At 41.2% G+C, this 18467-nt stretch overlaps 1 protein-coding gene across 1 annotated transcript; it reads left to right on the forward strand.

Moving 5' to 3' along the window:
* Window positions 1-5166: 5166 nt before the first annotated feature.
* Window positions 5167-18320, forward strand: LOC129867508 (keratin, type II cytoskeletal 6A-like). The gene is made up of 15 exons (XM_055940960.1): window positions 5167-5655; window positions 6597-6679; window positions 6930-7086; window positions 7222-7383; window positions 7497-7622; window positions 7729-7949; window positions 8891-8963; window positions 11377-11886; window positions 13112-13194; window positions 13351-13507; window positions 13590-13754; window positions 13872-13997; window positions 14121-14344; window positions 16856-16867; window positions 18130-18320. Exons 1-15 carry the CDS (start codon window positions 5218-5220, stop codon window positions 18245-18247), a joined length of 2655 nt encoding a protein of 884 aa, XP_055796935.1. The 5' UTR covers window positions 5167-5217; the 3' UTR covers window positions 18248-18320.
* The last annotated feature ends 147 nt before the right edge of the window (window positions 18321-18467 follow it).

Raw genomic sequence — 18467 nt, forward strand, 5'->3', positions numbered from 1 at the left:
GATGTGATGTTTAACACTGACAGTTAATTAGGCTATATGACAAAATACACTCTTTCAAAATAACATAAACTTGAAAAATGTTTAACCAAATAGTGGAAACTCAGCAAGAGGATGTGGCATGCGCAAAGTAAATACATAGCGGGTCAATTTCCCGCAACAACTAAGAGTGTTGAAGCGCAAGGCTAAACTTCTCGTCTGTTTTGGTCCCGTGGCGACCACTTTGTAGCAGCGTGAAGTTCACCCGTGGACATGTGCAGATACTCTGTGTGACTGTATAAGAGCAAAGTATTGCATCACGCTCATCTCATTATCTACGGTGCTGTTTGCTGCAGCATCATCTCGCCATCTTTACCTTTAATTGCACACACAATACATGTATTATAAGCTAAGCCCTTATCATAGGCTATTAAAGCCCTTTGTACCCTACAAAAAAGGCCTCACCCCATAAATGTACAATAATGATGCCTGCACTGCAGATAACAATGGAACATGTCTGCTTAATCCAGTTTAATTTAGTGACATACTATAAAGTTATGGGACACTAAATAAACTGATTATATCTGGTCAACTGAAAGTCAAACGAAGAATGTAAACATAGTAATCAGTTGTTAAGTCTAATTGCAGTCTCTTTGAAGATGACCTTTGTCCATTTAACCCAGTTGGCCATTTAATGGTGTGTGCATTCAACGACATGTGTCATTTATTCATATAAGATCACCAGTTATCAGCTTTTCTCTTTCACAGTTGGATTAAACAATTAACACCACAAACAGTGTTTTGGAACTTCAGCTAACCCAGTGATCTGGGATTCCCTTGGCAGTCAGACAAAACAAACGAATGAAGCTTACCCAAGTGACAAAACAAACGAATGAAGCTTACCCAAGTGACAAAACAAACGAATGAAGCTTACCCAAGTGACAAAACAAAGCACAAACTGTAACTTGTACCAACGTCTCTCATGGAAAAACAAACAAAATACAAAAGAGACTATTACAGAGAACTATAAGACACACTAACCCATGTCAGTGGGTAACTTGATTTACGAATCAACAGTCTGAAATACAAGTGTGGAAATCCACTATCTGCAACAATCGACAAAATTTGCTATCAGCAACAATCGGCAAAATCCACTATCTGCAACAACTGACAAAATCCACTATCTGCAACAACTGACAAAATTCAACATCTGCAACAACTGACAAAATCCACTATCTGCAACAACTGACAAAATCCACTATCTGCAACAACTGACAAAATCCACTATCTGCAACAACTGACAAAATCCACTATCTGCAACAACTGACAAAATCCACTATCTGCAACAACTGACAAAATCACTATCTGCAACAACTGACAAAATTCACTATCTGCAACAACTGACAAAATTCACTATCTGCAACAATCGACGAAATCCATTATCTGCAACAATTGACTTCTGGACTAACCAAAGCCAACATTGTAGTCGGGCTGTAAAATGTACACTATCGTTCAAAAGTTTGGGGTCACTTAGACATTTCCTTGTTTTTGAAAGAAAAGCAAATTTTTTTGTCCATTACATTTTTTTATTTTATTTTTTATTTCACCTTTATTTAACCAGGTAGGCTGGTTGAGAACAAGTTCTCATTTACAACTGCGATCTGGCCAAGATAAAGCATATCAGTTCGACACGTACAAAAACACAGAGTTACACATGGAATAAACAAAACATACAGTCAATAATACAGTACAAAAAAAAAGAAATAAAAGGTCTATATACAGTGAGTGCAAATGAGGTAAGATAAGGGAGTTAAGGCAATAAATAGACCATGGTGGCGAAGCAATTACAAAATAGCAATTAAACACTGGAATGGTAGATGTGTAGAAGATGAATGTGCAAGTAGAGATACTGGGCTGCAAAGGAGCAAGATAAATAAATAAATACTGTATGGGGATGAGGTAGTTGGATGGGCTGTTTACAGATAGGCTATGTACAGGTGCAGTGATCTGTGAGCTGCTCTGACAGCTGGTGCTTAAAGCTGGTGAGGGAGATATGAATCTCCAGCTTCAGGGATTTTTGCAGTTCGTTCCAGTCAGTGGCAGCAGAAAACTGTGAGGAAAGGCGGCCAAAGGAGGAATTGGCATTGGGGGTGACCAGTGACATATACCTGCTGGAGCGCTGCTACGAGTGAGTGCTGCTATGATGACCAGTGAGCTGAGATAAGGCAGGGCTTTCCCTAGCAGAGACTTGTAGATGACCTGGAGCCAGTGGGTTTGGCGACGAGAATGAAGCGAGGGCCAGCCAACGAGAGCGTACAGGTCGCAGTGGTGGGTAGTATATGGGGCTTTGGTGACAAAACGGATGGCACTGTGATAGACTGTATCCAGTTTGTTGAGTAGAGTGTTGGAGGCTATTTTATAAATGACATCGCCGAAGTCGAGGATAGGTAGGATGGTCAGTTTTACGAGGGTATGTTTGGCAGCGTGAGTGAAGGAGGCTTTGTTGCGAAATAGGACGCCAATTCTAGATTTCATTTTGGATTGGAGATGCTTAATGTGAGTCTGGAAGGAGAGTTTACAGTCTAATCAGACACCTAGGTATTTGTAGTTATCCACATATTCTAAGTCGGAGCCGTCCAGAGTAGGGATGCTGGACAGGCGGGCAGGTGCGGGTAGTGATCGGTTGAAGAGCATGCATTTAGTTTTACTTGCATTTAAGAGCAGTTGGAGGCCACGGAAGGAGAGTTGTATGGCATTAAAGCTCGTCTGGAGGTTAGTTAACACAGTGTCCAAAGAAGGGCCAGAAGTATACAGAATGGTGTTGTCTGCGTAGAGGTGGATCAGAGAATCACCAGCAGCAAGAGCGACATCATTGATGTATACAGAGAAGAGAGTTGGCCCGAGAATTGAACCCTGTGGCACCCCCATAGAAACTGCCAGAGGTCCGGACAACAGGCCCTCCGATTTGACACAATGAACTCTATCAGAGAAGTAGTTGGTTAACCAGGCGAAGCAATCATTTGAGAAACCAAGGCTGTTGAGTCTGCCAATAAATAACATCAAATTTATCAGAAATACAGTGTCGACATTGTTAATGTTGTAAATGACTATTGTAGCTGGAAACGGCAGATTTTTTATGGAATATCTACATAGGCGTACAGAGGCCCATTATCAGCAACCATCCCTCCTGTAACGGCTGATTTCCTCCTCTTCGTCTGAAGACGACTAAGATGCAGAGTGGAAAGTGTCCATGTTTTATTATCAATAAACTAAACACTACACGAAACAAAATAACAAAAGAGAATTTAACCGACAAACAGTCCCGTGTGGCACAACTACTGACACAACTACTGACCCACAAAACACACGTGAAACCCAGGCTGCCCAAGTAAGATTCTCAATCAGGGACAACGATTGACAGCTGCCTCTGATTGAGAATCATACCAGGCCGAACACAAAATCCCAACATAGAAAGTCACACATAGACAACCCACCCAACTCACGCCCTGACCATACTAAATAAATACAAAACAAGGGAAAACAGGTCAGGAACGTGACACCTCCTGTGTTCCAATGGCATGTTATGTTAGCTAATCCAAGTTCATCATAGTAAAAGGCTAATTGATCATTAGAAAACCCTTTTGCAATTATGTTAGCACAGCTGAAAACTGTTGTTCTGATTAAAGAAGCAATAAAACTGACCTTCTTTAGACTAGTTGAGTATCTGGAGCATCAGCATTTGTGGGTTCGATTACAGGCTCACTCAAAATGGCCAGAAACAAATAACCTTCTTCTGAAACTCATCAGTCTATTCTTGTTCTGAGAAATGAAGGCTATTCCATGAGAGAAATTGCCAAGAAACTGAAGATCTCATACAACGCTGTGTACTACTCCCTTCACAGAACAGCGCAAACTGGTTCTAACCAAAATAGAAAGAGGAGTGGGAGGCCCCGGTGCTTAACTGAGCAAGAGGACACGTACATTAGAGAGTCTAGTTTGAGAAACAGACACCTCACAAGTCCTCAACTGGCAGCTTCATTAAATAGTACCCGCAAAACACCAGTCTCAACGTCAACAGTGAAGAGGTAACTCCGGGATGCTGGCCTTCTAGGCAGAGTTCCTCTGTCCAGTGTCTGTGTTCTTTTGCCCATCTTAATCTTTTATTTTTATTGGCCAGTCTGAGATATGGCTTTTTCTTTGCAACTCTACCTAGAAGGCCAGGCCTCTGTACGCCTATCTAGATATTCCATTAAAAATCAGGCATTTCCAGCTACAATAGTCATTTACAACATTAACAATGTCTACACTGTATTTCTGATTTATGTTATTTTAATGGAGAAATAAATTGCTTTTCTATCAAAAACAAGGACATTTCTAAGTGACCCCAAACTTTTGAACAGTAGTGTAGGTTATAATCAGAATAATCAGTTAAGTCCTGAAGGAAATAGCAACTTAAAAGTGTGGCCAATTGCTGGATTCTTCTAAAACTATAGGTGCAGTGTATGGACAAAGATTAAAAGCAAAGGCTCATGTTCCCTAAACAGGTACCAAACCCTATGCACAGTTGGATCAGGTGTCAAGCAGCTCGCTTGAAGAAAGATTTTTCAAGACAAAGCAGCAGGACACACAACCAGTGTTTTACGGTTCACAATGTTCAGCGGTGGTTGTTCAGCAATGCTCTGCATTTCTTTTACCAATGGGGATACTCCGCCATGGACTATGGTGGTCTTCTTGAAAATAATATCTGCAAGTTTGAGACAGTAAGCTTACTACCCAACAATAGCTGATGTACAAATAAAAATAAATAAAATCAACAGGAGTGGTTTGGGGATTGCTGTTACTAGTGCTCTGTCACAAATTAGAACATTATACAGAGCTGCTGCAGGGTACGTCAGTCTGCACTAGCTCGAATTTTGGTTGTGCCAAAATGTATTTGGGAAATAAAAGGAATTAAATTGGCAAATGACAGGAGTAGCAAGGAGTGGAATGTTAGCTGAAAAGACTGCTACCCAGACTAGGGTATACTACTATTTCTAGGCCCCTACCTACCTGCTTTATTGACATGTTTCTTATTTTTTCCCTGAGTTACCGGTCTTGTGCTGTATGGATGGAATTTCCCACACATTCACCTGTGTATAAACCTCAAACCCCCCTCTCCCTCCCTCATTGTCTGGCATAAAAGGAGCCGTGTCCAACCGCTCTGCACTCATTCCCCTCCAGCCCGAGCAGTAGGACAGCACCATGACCTCCTCCTCAAACCGCAGCTTTGTGGCCTCTGGTGGATCCATGAGAATGGGCTATCCTCGCTATTCCGGTGGTAGCATGGGAGGTGGACAGATCAGCTCCATGAGGGCCGGCAGCGTGTACGGGGATGCAGGTGGCTCCGGGGTGCGCATCTCCAATACCTCTAACACTTACTCTGCTGGTGGTGGTTTTGGCATGGGTGGTGGGGCTGGTGGCTTCAACGTGTCTGACTCTGTCGATGTGAACGAGAACAAGAAATCCACCATGCAGAACCTGAACGACCGTCTGGCCACTTACCTGGACAAGGTCCGCTCCCTGGAGACGGCCAACGCTGATCTGGAGCACAAGATCTGCATGTTCCTGGTGGCCAAGACCAAGACAGAATTTCATGACTGCACTGCCTTCAAGGTCACCATCCATGAGCTCCAAGACAGGGTAAGGCTACCAATTTCAGGCTGAGATACTATAAAATTAACATCTGGCGGAAAGTACTACATAGCAAAGAAGTAACATTGTACATAGGAAGACAGATTAGTGTAAAGTCCATATGAAAATGAGAGGTCAGTTTAAAGCAAATGCACAAGGTTTTTTTTCAATGACAAACTAAAAAAGAAAATTCTGTCGGCAGAACAACGTAATGGTTTATTTATTTTTAAGGGTGTTGTTGTGGAGGGATGCAGTCAGTTTTTCAGGAACGGGCAGTTGCTCAGATTTGACTACTTGTCCCAATAATGCCCAATGTTTGTGAATATGAGCTGCATCAGCTGAAAGATATTCCAGACAAAGTTTCCCGTAAGGAGTTTTTTTTGTCTTGTGTCTCGAGCCACACCCAAACAGAGCTCCGCAGAGGCAAAACGTTTTCACTAAGGATGAGGGTGTATTTAGAAAGGGAGACTTCAATATTTACCTGAAGAATAAATGTACGCTAGATTTTCATATTTTAGTTCAGCTGTCAGTATGTGCATTATAGCTGGTTTGCTAACATGCTTTAAAAAAAAGAAAATAATGTATTTTGTCATTATCAGTTGCGTGTAAGCAGATACATTTTTGTCCAGTGCAACCACAAAGCCTACATAGAAATGCCTCTGTCACAATAGATTTTTCCTATTTTTTGACCTATAGTGATCAACTTTCCATCAGATGATCGCAGCTATTTTGAATCGCCATTTTGCCCTCCGCTGTCTTCTATTCCATTGTGAAGCTTTCACTGTGGTGTATTTACAGAGCTCTGTTCTCTTAACGTCGTATATACACACCACTACACCCACTACACACTGCCAAACAATGCTTCTGGTCCACAGAAAAATGTCTATGTGAAATCTGATCTCAGTAATCCACCCATAAAATCGGAGGCATACCTCTGTGCCCTCTTTCAGATCGTTGATGCCACTCATTTGAATGGAGGAATCCACCTGGCCATTGACAACGCTAAGCTGGCCACAGATGACTTTCAAGCAAAGTGAGTCTGAGAATAACTGATATAGAACAACTACAGGGTGGGACTAAAAGACATTTCATGTTGTGCCTAGATAGATTATTCTCAAAATGTGTTATACAATAATGTTGAAATCAATCACTAATTTAGACAATAAACATACAGCACACATGGTAGAAAAATATCATCTTTGTTTGCATAAATGATCAGTAAGATAAAATAGCTGACATGAAAACAAGTTAGAACTGAGAACCTTGTTGATGCTGTTACTAAGGTATGAGAATGAGCTGGCTATGAGGCAGGCTGTGGAGGCCGACATCAATGGGCTGAGGAGGGTGCTGGACGAGCTGACTTTGGCCAGATCTGACCTGGAGATGCAGATTGAGGGGCTTAGAGAGGAGTTGACCCACCTCAAGATGAACCACGAGGAGGTGGGTTTGACAAAGACCTCAAGCAGAGGCTATGGGGTGAACGCTGCTATGATTCAACATTAGGCTACTATGTTTGATTGAACAGGATTGAAGGCTTGAATATTGACCAGATATATGTTAATGCTTTCTTCCCAGGACCTCTTGGCCATGCATAATCAGATGAGCGGCCAGGTCAACGTGGAGGTGGACGCTGCACCACAGGAAGACCTCACCAAAGTCATGGCTGAAATCCGCGACCACTACGAGGCCGTCGCTAACAAGAACTGTAAAGATCTGGAGGGCTGGTTCAATGCCAAGGTTATACTGCATCCTTTCTTTTTGGCCAATGTCTTGTTTATGTTTTCCAATTATAGTCTTCAGTGAATGTAATCAGCAATGACCCCCTACGGTATGCTGTCTTTCATTCACAGTCAGAAGAAATCAACAATGTTGTGGCAGTCAGCACAGAGACCCTCCAATCATCCAGATCTGAAATCACTGAAGTTAAGCGCACACTGCAAAGTCTAGAAATCGAACTCCAATCCCAACTCAGCATGGTGAGATAAACAAAAAATACAAAGTAGAAAATTGTATACCTATGCACTTACATCCAGTCATCTATTAAAAGTCTCTCTTTCTCTCTTTCTTACTTATTCCTGTCAGAAAGCATCCCTGGAAGGCACCCTGGCTGATACACAGAGCCGCTATGCCAATATGCTAGCCGGCTACCAGAGGCAGGTGACCAGCCTGGAGGACCAGCTTGGTCATCTTCGTGCTGACCTGGACCGCCAGGGCCAACAGTACAGAATGCTACTGGACATCAAGACTAGGTTGGAGATGGAGATCGCTGAGTACAGGAGGCTGCTTGATGGAGAGTTTTCCAGGTGAGCCTGGATCTTTACACAAATCATTGAAAAACAGTCTTGAAATGTGTGCGCCAAAAATAAGTGAGCCAAAGTAGGCCTTTCTAACAATATTGTCTCTGCCTCCACAGTCCGTCAACCCGCCACCACCACTAATACCTTTTTGCAGAAGGTTGTGACCTATGTGCAGGAGATTGTTGAGGGCGAGGTGGTCAACTCAGACGCTGTGCAAGAGATCGCGGATGAGGATAAATCTTGAATTGGGGAGCCACACAGATCAGACCACAAAACCTCTGATGCCTGCTGCCAACCTTGCTCAGAGCGATTAAGAAATAAAAGTGATCCGAGGTGATGAAACTACATTTTTGTCTCTTGCGCTTTTTTATTTAAAGCAATGTTTACATCAAAACTGTTTCCTATAAAGTAGTGACAGTTTTGACAGCTGTGGTTGCCATCAAGATGGTCAATACCAATTCTAAAATGTCACGAACCCCACGTTTCTTGCCCTTGGTAAATTTGGATCATTTACTGTTATTAAAGGCCCATTGCAGTCTAAATGCGATGTTCCAGTGTTTTATATATATTTCGAAACTTTGAGTTTGGAATAATACTGTCAAATTGTGAAAAGGATTATAATGGCCTTTTAGTGTAAGAGCTGTTTGAAAAGACCGCCTGAAATGTCAGCCTGTTTTAGTGGAAAGGAGTTTTGGCCTACCTGGTGACATCACTAATAATTATTCATTAGATTAATAAGAAAGAGAGTTCCAATCTCTCTGCCAAAAACATTTAGTTTTCAGTTTTCCCCTCCCCACTCAGACCACTCCCAGACAGTCTTGCAAAATGTTTGTGTCTTTTGGACAATTTTAATTGAAAACAATCACAGTGAGGTACTTAATTGTTAACCAGAAATTATTTGATAGTGATATAAAAACGGCTGCTTTGGGCCTTTAATGCAATCTCAGCCATCCTGTCATAGAGCAACCAGAGAGCACCGCAAATAGCCAGGATGGCAGCCAGGCACCCAGAATAAGTAAGGTAACAAGTAAGTCTTCAGTTTAGTCAGAAAATATGTATGGTCCTGTAAGTGAGTTTGGTACATGCCACAGACTTCCTGTATTGCATGCTGCAGATAACCGATTTGGAATTTAAAACATATATTTTTTTTAATCAATAGTTCAGTTCACAATTACACATTTTGCTTTATTTGACAAACATGCAGTTCCAACAAAAGTTATAATTATATATATATGAATTAAAATATTTTGTGAATTATGCCATGAAACAATAAATGAATTTCTGTGAAATCTCTTTTCAATGAAGGAATACCTTTTCTTTCAGCAAAAACAGCACTGAAATTACCACATTAAAATATTCATAAGACTAGCATAGGGATTTTCTAAATAGAAACCTCTTCTGTTACAATGTCCAAAAGAAATTGTTGATTGTTTGGAGGTGTACAGTCAACCGACAGCAAATATAATTTGGAGTATTACAGTGGACTGGTCAAGAACATTCTAAATTGATAGCCTATTTTTTCTTCTACATTCTTGAATTTGCAGGCTTTCTTCAACATGTTATTTGGTAACTATTCAGTTGTGTAAAAAATACTTAAGTAAAAAAACTTTCTAGTACCACTTAAGCAGTTTTTTGAGGTACCGGTACTTCACTTTACAACTTATATTTCTATCAACTTTGACTTTTACTCTAGCACATTCCTGAAGAAAATAATGTACTTTTTACTCCATATATTTTTTCTGACACTCAAAAGTACTTAGCAGGACAGGAAAATTGTCAAATTCACACACTTATCAATAGAACATCTCTGGTCATCCCTACTGCCTCTGATTTGGCTGACTCACTAAACACAAATGGTTTGTTAGTAAATTATGTCTGAGTGTGCCTCTGGCTATCTGTAAAACACAGCAGGAAAATCGTGCCATCTGGTTCGCTTAACATAAGGAATTTGAAATAATTTATACTTTTACTTTTGATACTTAAGTATATTTTTGCAATTAAATTAACTTTTGATACTTAAGTATATTTTAAACAAAATACTTTTAGACTTTTATTCAAGTAGTATTTTACTGGATGACCCATTTTTTATTAAGGTATCTTTAATTTTACTCAAGTATGACGATTGGGTACTTTTTCCACCACTGTAAATATCATTATTGAACATCTTGATATATACATTAGGCCTAAGGCTATATGTTGAGACTGGTAAAACAAGTGCAATAGAGTGCAAATACTTACAGTCTGTTCTTACAGTACCAGTCCAAAGTTTGGACACACCTACTCATTCAAGGGTTTTTCTACATTGTAGAATAATACTGAAGAGTTCAAAACTATGAAATAACACATATTGACATTCTGGGTCAAATAGCCCTTACACAGCCTAGTGGTGTATTTTGGGTCATTGTCCTGTTGAAAACAAATGATTGTCCCACTAAGTGCAAACCAGATGGAATGGCGTATCGCTGCAGAATGCTGTGGTAGCCATGCTGGTTAAGTGTACCTTGAATTGTAAATAAATCACCGACAGTGTTACCAGGAAAGCACCCCCACACCTCCTCTTCCATGCTTCCGCTAACTACTTGTAAATAACCTTGTTGTCATCATGTTATATCATTAGCTAGATAGCTAGCTAACAAACTGCCAACTTTTACCAGTAGTAATTTGGTGGCACAAAAAGAAAGGAAAAGGGATAATTCTTCAAACATTAACCCCACACCAGTGCTACCAATTAACATTTTTTATTTAGAATCCTGTTTGTGTTGAATGTTTGTTGACAGTACACCTCAAAGTACGACTTCTGTGTTACTTTTGTCGAAGAAAATGTCCACAATAGAATTTTTTATAATTTGGATTAAGTGCTGCGCCGTCAATTCAAAATATTTTAGCAATTATGTGCACTGGAATGGCTGTTAAGTAAGCAGAAGACATTAATCATAGTGTTTTAAGAACACATTCAAGCTTCATGTGTCTTTCTGATTTTGGCTTGAACAATGTTCAGTAACATCCATATTTCTTACAAAAATGATCTAGATCACTCAAGGGAGTATTGCACAGAGCTGGAGGAGTATTGTGAATTGACCTTTGGGGGACATTGGAGGCACTAAAGGGCACAAAAGGTGGACTGGTCTCAACTCACATTGCCGCTTAACCTGTCCATCAAGAAAAAGATGTCCAGACTCACCCAGATACAGTACATCCCACCCAAGTTCTCTTAAGACAAGTAGCCTACTACCTGCACCAAACAATAGTACCTGTTTGGCCAAAGATGCAAGTCCTAAGAAAGTCATGATTTTGTTGTGAAACAGGTTACAATTTAGATTCCACAGATCTTGTATTGACTCTCCTCCCCGCCCGTACCTGATTAGTGAGCCTTTTAATTTGTTTTCGTTAGCCTTTGGCTAAGGGTGGAGTGATTTCACCGTATGTCATCTAGGTAGAGCCCCCTCTCCTCTCCCTCATAAAAAGACCTATGTCCAATGACTCTTCACTCACTCTTCTCTACTCAGACCAGACAGCAACCTCCGCCACCATGACCTCCTTCTCCAGCAACAGCTTCATGTCCCCTGCATCTATGGGCTCCTTTCGCCACATGTCCATGTCTAGTGGAGGTAGACACATCCGCGCCATGAGGGCCGGTAGCGTGTACGGGGGTGCCGGTGGGTCCGGGGTGCGCATCTCCAGTGCCTCCAGCACCTTCTCTGCTGGCAGTGAGGCTGGTGGTAGCTCCAGCCTGGCCGACGCCGTCTACCTGAACGAAAATAAGAAGGCCACCATGCAGAACCTGAATGATCGTCTATCCTCCTACCTGGACAAGGTCCGCTCCCTGGAGAAGGCCAACGCTGATCTGGAGGTGAAGATCCACCAGTCCCTGGAGAAAAAAGCCACACCTGAGGCTCATGACTGCACTGCCTTCAAAATAGTCATCGGCAAACTCCAAAACCAGGTAAGTCCCTCAAAACAATCCTCTGCTAAACAGGTAGCTTCTATTGAACAGAGTCAGACTGTTGTATAGGGAATGGTAGAGGGAATGTGGAAGAGGTTTAGAAAAATGGGCCTTCGTGTCAGTATAATGGTGTGAGTGTCGTCATGCCCTCTGTGCTCCCTTTAAATACAAAATAATAAGCATTCAGAAAAGACTATTGCTTGGATACATCGATTTAAAAGAAAATCTATTTGAATAGTGTTCATTGACATCAATGGATAAACTTAAAGCCATTTTATGCACAAAATGAAGCACGATGTTTATATACGTCCAATTCTGTTGGATTAGACCCCTCAGTAAGATAAAAGCTGAGTGGGTATTTTTGCATCAACTGCTTTTTCTGTTTCCACTCACTCTGAGACACATCCAAACCACAGGAGGTTGGCGGCACCTTAATTGGGGAGAACGGACTCATGTTACTGGAGTGGAACGGTATCAAACACATCAAACACAAGGTTTCCAATGCCATTATTATGAGCCTCCAGCCTCCTGTGATCCAAACTGAGTTTCCCTGAGGCCTATAGACTTATATTAAAAAGGGTTTATTTGGTAAGGGATGCTTCTTTTCTTCTTTGTTTGGACATAAAATACTTAAAAATCTCTAGGAATTCACCTACATGTTTTATTTAGGAAAGCTATTCCCAAGTATTTCCACTCATAAATAGAGAGACACGGTATGTGATCATGTACCAAATTAATCAAGGTTTGAAATGGTTATGTTTTTGTCAAATACAACATCTGTTTGGGCTTCTTGCGTCAATTTGCAGAGTATAAATGATTTATAATTATGTTCCAGCCCTCTGACCATCCGCTCAAGAAAGAAATTGGCCATGCCTTAAGGGGTTTACATATGCTTGGTTCTCATTCTGTGTTGTTAAACTTTTGAAAATTATCTAAATAACGCCAGGCACTGTAAAACAAGAGTGAAGACAGGCTACCTGAGCCTGTTTCATGTCAAATTGAATGTGTTCTCTCTTTTTGCATCCTATGCAACCCATATTAGCAGATTTCAGAATAGTTTCTGTTTCTTTTACAGTAGGTTTGTGTAACTCTCTGTACAGTTGTGATCCAGATTACATTTCTTGCCAATTATTCTTTCCATTTATCCCAACATTTGTGATTGGCATTGTACCCGTCTTCTTTCTATTCCATTGTGACAGTGACATTCCTCTGTGCCCCCTTTCAGATATTTGATGCCACTCATATGAATGGAGGATTATACCTGGCTATTGACAATGCTAAGCTGGCAGCAGATGACTTTCAAGTCAAGTGAGTGTGAGAATGACTGTGGTATAGCTGTATAATACATCAGAGACTATCCATTAATGTAACCTCTATGAAAATGGGAAAAAAGTGTGGTACAAGAAGTATAGTACAGATGTTCCCAAACAAAAGGCAACCTGTTGGTGTTTTGACGTTACGCAGGTATGAGAATGAGCTGGCTGTGACGCAATGTGTGGAGGCTGATATTGCTGGGCTGAGGTGGGTGAGGGACGAGCTGACCATTGGAGGATCCAACCTGGAGATGGCGGTTGAGGAGCTGAAGGAGGAGATGGTCCACCTCAAGAAGAACCACAAGGAGGTGCGGCTGAATGATTGTACTAAGTACCAAGTCGTCAAAGGGGGGGAGGTTGACACTTGATCTTCTGTTATTTCTTCTTCAGGAGGTCAAGGCCCTTCGGGCACAGGTGGGTAGTCAGACGGTCAATGTGGAGGTTGATGCTGCACCACAGGAAGACCTCACCAAAGTCATGGCTGAGATCCGTGAGCACTACGATGCTGTTGCTGCCAAGAACCACAAAGAACTGGAGAGCTGGTTCAATGCAAAGGTACAATACCAGATCTTTTATTTTTGACCAATGGTATGATCATTTTTTTAACTAATTGTTTCGATTTTTTTCTTCAGTGAACTTGATAGCTAACTATGCCCTTTCTGTCTTTTACAGACAGAAGAAATCCAGAAAACTGTCGCCTGCAGCACCAAAACCGTCCAATCATCCCAATCTGAAATCACTGAAGTTAAACGCATAATGCAAAGTCTAGAAATCGAATTCCAATCTGAACTCAGCATGGTGAGATTAACTACAAACGCCAAGTTGAATTTTTTTATATTTTGGGGGGTTTATTAACCACCAATCGTCTACAGTATGTCACAGTGCCTATTCATTTCTCTTTTCCCTATTCTTGTCTAATAGAAAGCATCCCTGGAGGGCACCCTGGCTGACACACAGAACCGCTATGCCAATATGCTATTGAGCTATCAGATGCAGGTGACCAGCTTAGAGGGCCATCTTGGTCAGATACGTGGTGACTTGGAGCGCCAGGGCCAGGAATACCAGATGCTGCTGGACATCAAGACCAGGCTGGAGATGGAGATCGCGGAGTACAGGAGACTGCTGGACGGAGAAATGACAAGCAGGTGAGTCTGGGCTTCTACACCTCATCCCGCACAAATCTTCCAAAGTATCACATTCAATTGAAATAAAGATTGTATGGCAAGAACAATTGAGCCAAAGTAAGTCTACCTGACAATGCTGTCTCTGACCTTGCAGTGTCTCGACAGCCACCAAAACACACAAGTTGGTGACTATCATCAAGGAAAGTGTTGACGGCAAGGTGATCAGTGTGACCAAGACCAAGTGAGACATCTTAAAACGGGGACTTCACATAACAGAACACGATACCTCTGATGCCTACTGTCAACCTGTCTTAGAAGCTGTGATTCAATTGGGTTGTGTAAACTTGCATCTTGGGATTTATATAAGCCCTCTGATACCTTCAGAGAGATTCGTCAATAAAACTAAGCCCGTAAAACTTTTGTTTCATTTTTGTTTGATTTGACGGAATCATTTTATAAAATCAAAGCTATTGACAACATAGTTGTGACAATTAGGCCAAGATTGATTATATTGCTGTTTTGAATAGTTGAGTAGGTAGTACCATGATCTCTATTGAAACAATTATTATTTTGATACAGTATAGCATACTCTACCCTGTAGAGTTAGGCTATGCCAAACAGATGAGCCTAGATCCTAACATAATATGCACTAACATAATTGATCAAGTCGATATCACTGAAAAATGGCAAAGGTTTACACCAGAGGAGGCTGGTGGGATGACCTATAGGAGGATGGGCTCATTGTAATGGCTGGAATGGAATAAACAGAACTGTAATAAACACATCAAATTCATAGAAACCACATGTTTGACTCCATTCCATTTATTCCACTCCAGCCATTACAATGAGCCTGTCCTTCTAATGCTCCTTCCACTAGCATTCTCTGGCCTACACACAGAGTAACATTGCATTTTTTTGAACTGCTATTTTTTGCTCCCTACTGTATGTGAAGTGTCATACTGTTTAATCAGAGGCAATGCTGCCCTCTTATGCCATGACATAGTAATGCAGTTCTATCACTTCTATGGCAGAGGGCTTCAAATACAAAAGCCATCTGCCTCGTAGGATATGAATGTGATTCAGTTTTATTTTTCTGGCATGGATAGTGTAACTACCAGCAAAACATTTTGTGGGGTTGTAGGTAGCCCAACAGGTCGCCTGTTCAAATCCAAGGCCGGGCGCTGGAATAAAAGGGGGGAAATTGATCTGGCAACTGGAGGGCTGCTGGGTTCATATCCTAACAATAATCCCCTACCGTACCTTAACCCCACAACATGCTCGCCATCCAGGGGTGCTGCCTGCAGCTTGACCCTGTGCTCCTCTCAACTGTGTGTCTGTATGATGTGTGTGGAGGGTTGAGAAATGCAGAGAGCAGAATTCAAATTCCTGTTGTTTGCTGTGACTACGGACAATGAAGTGCGTTGTGTTATTTTAGGCCTTTTTAAATGGCCTACTGAGTTGAAGAGCTTTTCTGCTCTGGTCTGGTAAACTTCAAGAGATTCTGAAACTCTGTGAAACTGTGACAGGTACCTTTTCTGTGTTGAAATTGTGTGGGTATACCCCAGCAAGAGAATGGTGTGGGCGTATACCGGTCAATAAAAATAGTCATGCGAGTAGACCGCTGATTGGCCAGCTACTCTATGAGGAAATAGCAAGAAATTTTTAAATGTCTGTTTGAGATGAAAGTTTGAGGTGGATTTCTTTATATTTACTTTAATGTGCAATCAAGGCTCCAGGGGACGCCACTGACAGAAAAAATTATCTGTGGTATATAACAAATTACCAATGTAAGGAAGTCTCTAATTACAACAATGAGAAGAATATCAATGGCTATCTAGTAAAACTTGAAGCCTGTATTTGTGTTGGCTTACCACAAACACATTTGGTGCATGCGTTCAACAACTAGAAATTGATGAGCAGGGCTATAAGCCCGCTGTAGGTTTGTAGACCTACAGTAAGTTAGCTAGCTAGCTAGCCCCTTTCCAATGCTCAGTCAAAGAAATTGAAAAATTATTTGAGTTCACTCAGTTTGATGGCTTTAACTTTTAGAAAAATTGACATTGAGTTTTTATTCTTATGTTTGCTCTACGTCACATATATTTTCTCCTCAAGTATGGGTCTAACTTAGCTTAGCAAGCTAACATTACAAAGCTAGCCAACTTGATTCAACAAAGCTTCATGGCTTAATTTATTAAATGTTTCTCAGAAGATGACGGTAGCTTGTATGAAAGGACCATAAAACATGGCAAAGCAAGTAAAATGACTACAGTTAACTACCTATCTACCTAAATTAGCTAACTTTAGCTTTCACTGAACTGCAATTTTTACCATGGTGCCCTTCAACTGTCATGATGTTTGAATTGAACCACAGAAGTTCTGAAAATGTTTGCACTCGCAGTGGCCACAGATTCAAGTGAGCCCATTAGAGTTTGACTTGTCGGCTAACTCCAGGTTGGGCCCTGGCCCCTGGGATAAAGGGATAGTTAACCCAAATTACAAAATTACATATTGGTTTCTTTAATCTGTAAGCAGTCTATGGACAAGGTATGACAACAATCCATGCTTTGGTTTACAGTGCCTTGCAAAAGTATACCACCCTTGGCATTTTCCCTATTTTGTTGCATTAAAACCTGTAATTGAAATGTTTTTTATTTGGATTTCATGTAATGAACATACACAAAGTGAAATGAAAAAAATTACTTGTTTCAAAAAATAAAATTACAATTAAAACAGAAAACTGGTGCGTGCATATTAAATCCAGAAACACTTGAACAAATCTAGAACCACTTTCTGAACCATGATGATGACCTACAGACCTAAATCTGTTTCATTGTCCTTCTGCAGGAGCTGTTGTCCATGCGTGCCCAGATGAGCGGCCAGGTCCATGTGGAGGTTGACGCTGCACCACAGGAAGACCTCAGCAAAGTCATGGCTGAGATTCGCGAACACTACGAGGCTGTCGCTGCCAAGAACAACAGAGAACTGGAGGGCTGGTTCCACGCCAAGGTAATACTGTTTCTCATTATAAAAATGATTCCATAATTTAGGTCCACGATATCCAAAATGTCCCATCAATTGAATTGTTCATGTAAAAACATTATTTTGGATGGTGTTTTCCACAGACCGAGGCACTGAACAAGGAAGTCGCAATTAGCACAGAAGTTATCCAAACGTCCAGATCTGAAATTTCAGAAGTCAAACGCACACTGCAGAGTCTTGAAATCAAACTTCAATCACAAATAAGCATGGTAAGTCTGTTCAAGAATGTTTCAATGTCTGCCACCCATCAGTGAATTTGCACAACTACTTCCTGATGTTTTGTTTTGCTCTCCAATAGAAATCATCCATGGAAAATACCTTCGCCGAGACAACGAACCGTTTCTCCATGCAGCTGTCGGGTTATCAGATGCAGGTGACTAGCTTGGAGGAACAGTTGGTAAATCTCAGGGCTGACTTGCAACGCCAGGGCCAGGAATACAAGATGTTGCTGGACATCAAGACCAGGCTGGAGATGGAGATCGCTGAGTACAGGAGACTGCTGGACGGAGAGGCCAGAAGGTGAGCCAAACAAGCCTATTCTATTAGTCTATCAAATGTTATTCTTAGGCTATCAAGGGTGTTTTGATTCTAAACTTTGAGCAGGTTCTAGGCTAGACTCACTTACTTTCTTAGAAGCAAAACAGTGGACCCACCAGTTTGTACACTACCAGTAGAATCATGTCAAAACCTTGCAAGGTAAGACCTTGCCATATTGTGTTGGGTACAGTCGATTATGTGCTCATTGGTGTTTTCTGTTTGGTCCACAGTGTCTCCTCCTCCTCCTCTACCACCACCAGGAAGGTCATCACAGTGGTAGAAGAGGTGGTGGATGGGAAAGTGGTCTCCTCCACCCAATCCTCAGCTTCTTCATATGCACGCCACTGATGCAGTACATGAGTGTACTGAGGGAAATACAACAACTGATTATCTGACTCACTAAACATCCAGTGCATATCTGGAAGGCAACAGCAATAAAAATAATACATCTGAAATCCTTTGTTTGTTCAATTACTATGTCTTCAGAATAGGCTAAAATTATACTATTGTTTTTTCAAAAATGTCTGCTTTAGTTTCATGAATGATTTCATTTGTGCCTATTTAATTC

This window comes from Salvelinus fontinalis, chromosome 2, assembly GCF_029448725.1.
Source record: "Salvelinus fontinalis isolate EN_2023a chromosome 2, ASM2944872v1, whole genome shotgun sequence".
In the NCBI taxonomy this organism is placed as follows: Eukaryota; Metazoa; Chordata; class Actinopteri; order Salmoniformes; family Salmonidae; genus Salvelinus; species Salvelinus fontinalis.

Coding starts and splice junctions, on each gene's coding strand:
- LOC129867508 (XM_055940960.1), top strand. CDS start 5,218: ATGACCTCCTCCTCAAACCGCAGCTTTGTGGCCTCTGGTGGATCCATG. Junction 5,656..6,596: donor TCCATGAGCTCCAAGACAGG/GTAAGGCTACCA, acceptor GCCCTCTTTCAG/ATCGTTGATGCCACTCATTT. Junction 7,623..7,728: donor TCCAATCCCAACTCAGCATG/GTGAGATAAACA, acceptor TATTCCTGTCAG/AAAGCATCCCTGGAAGGCAC.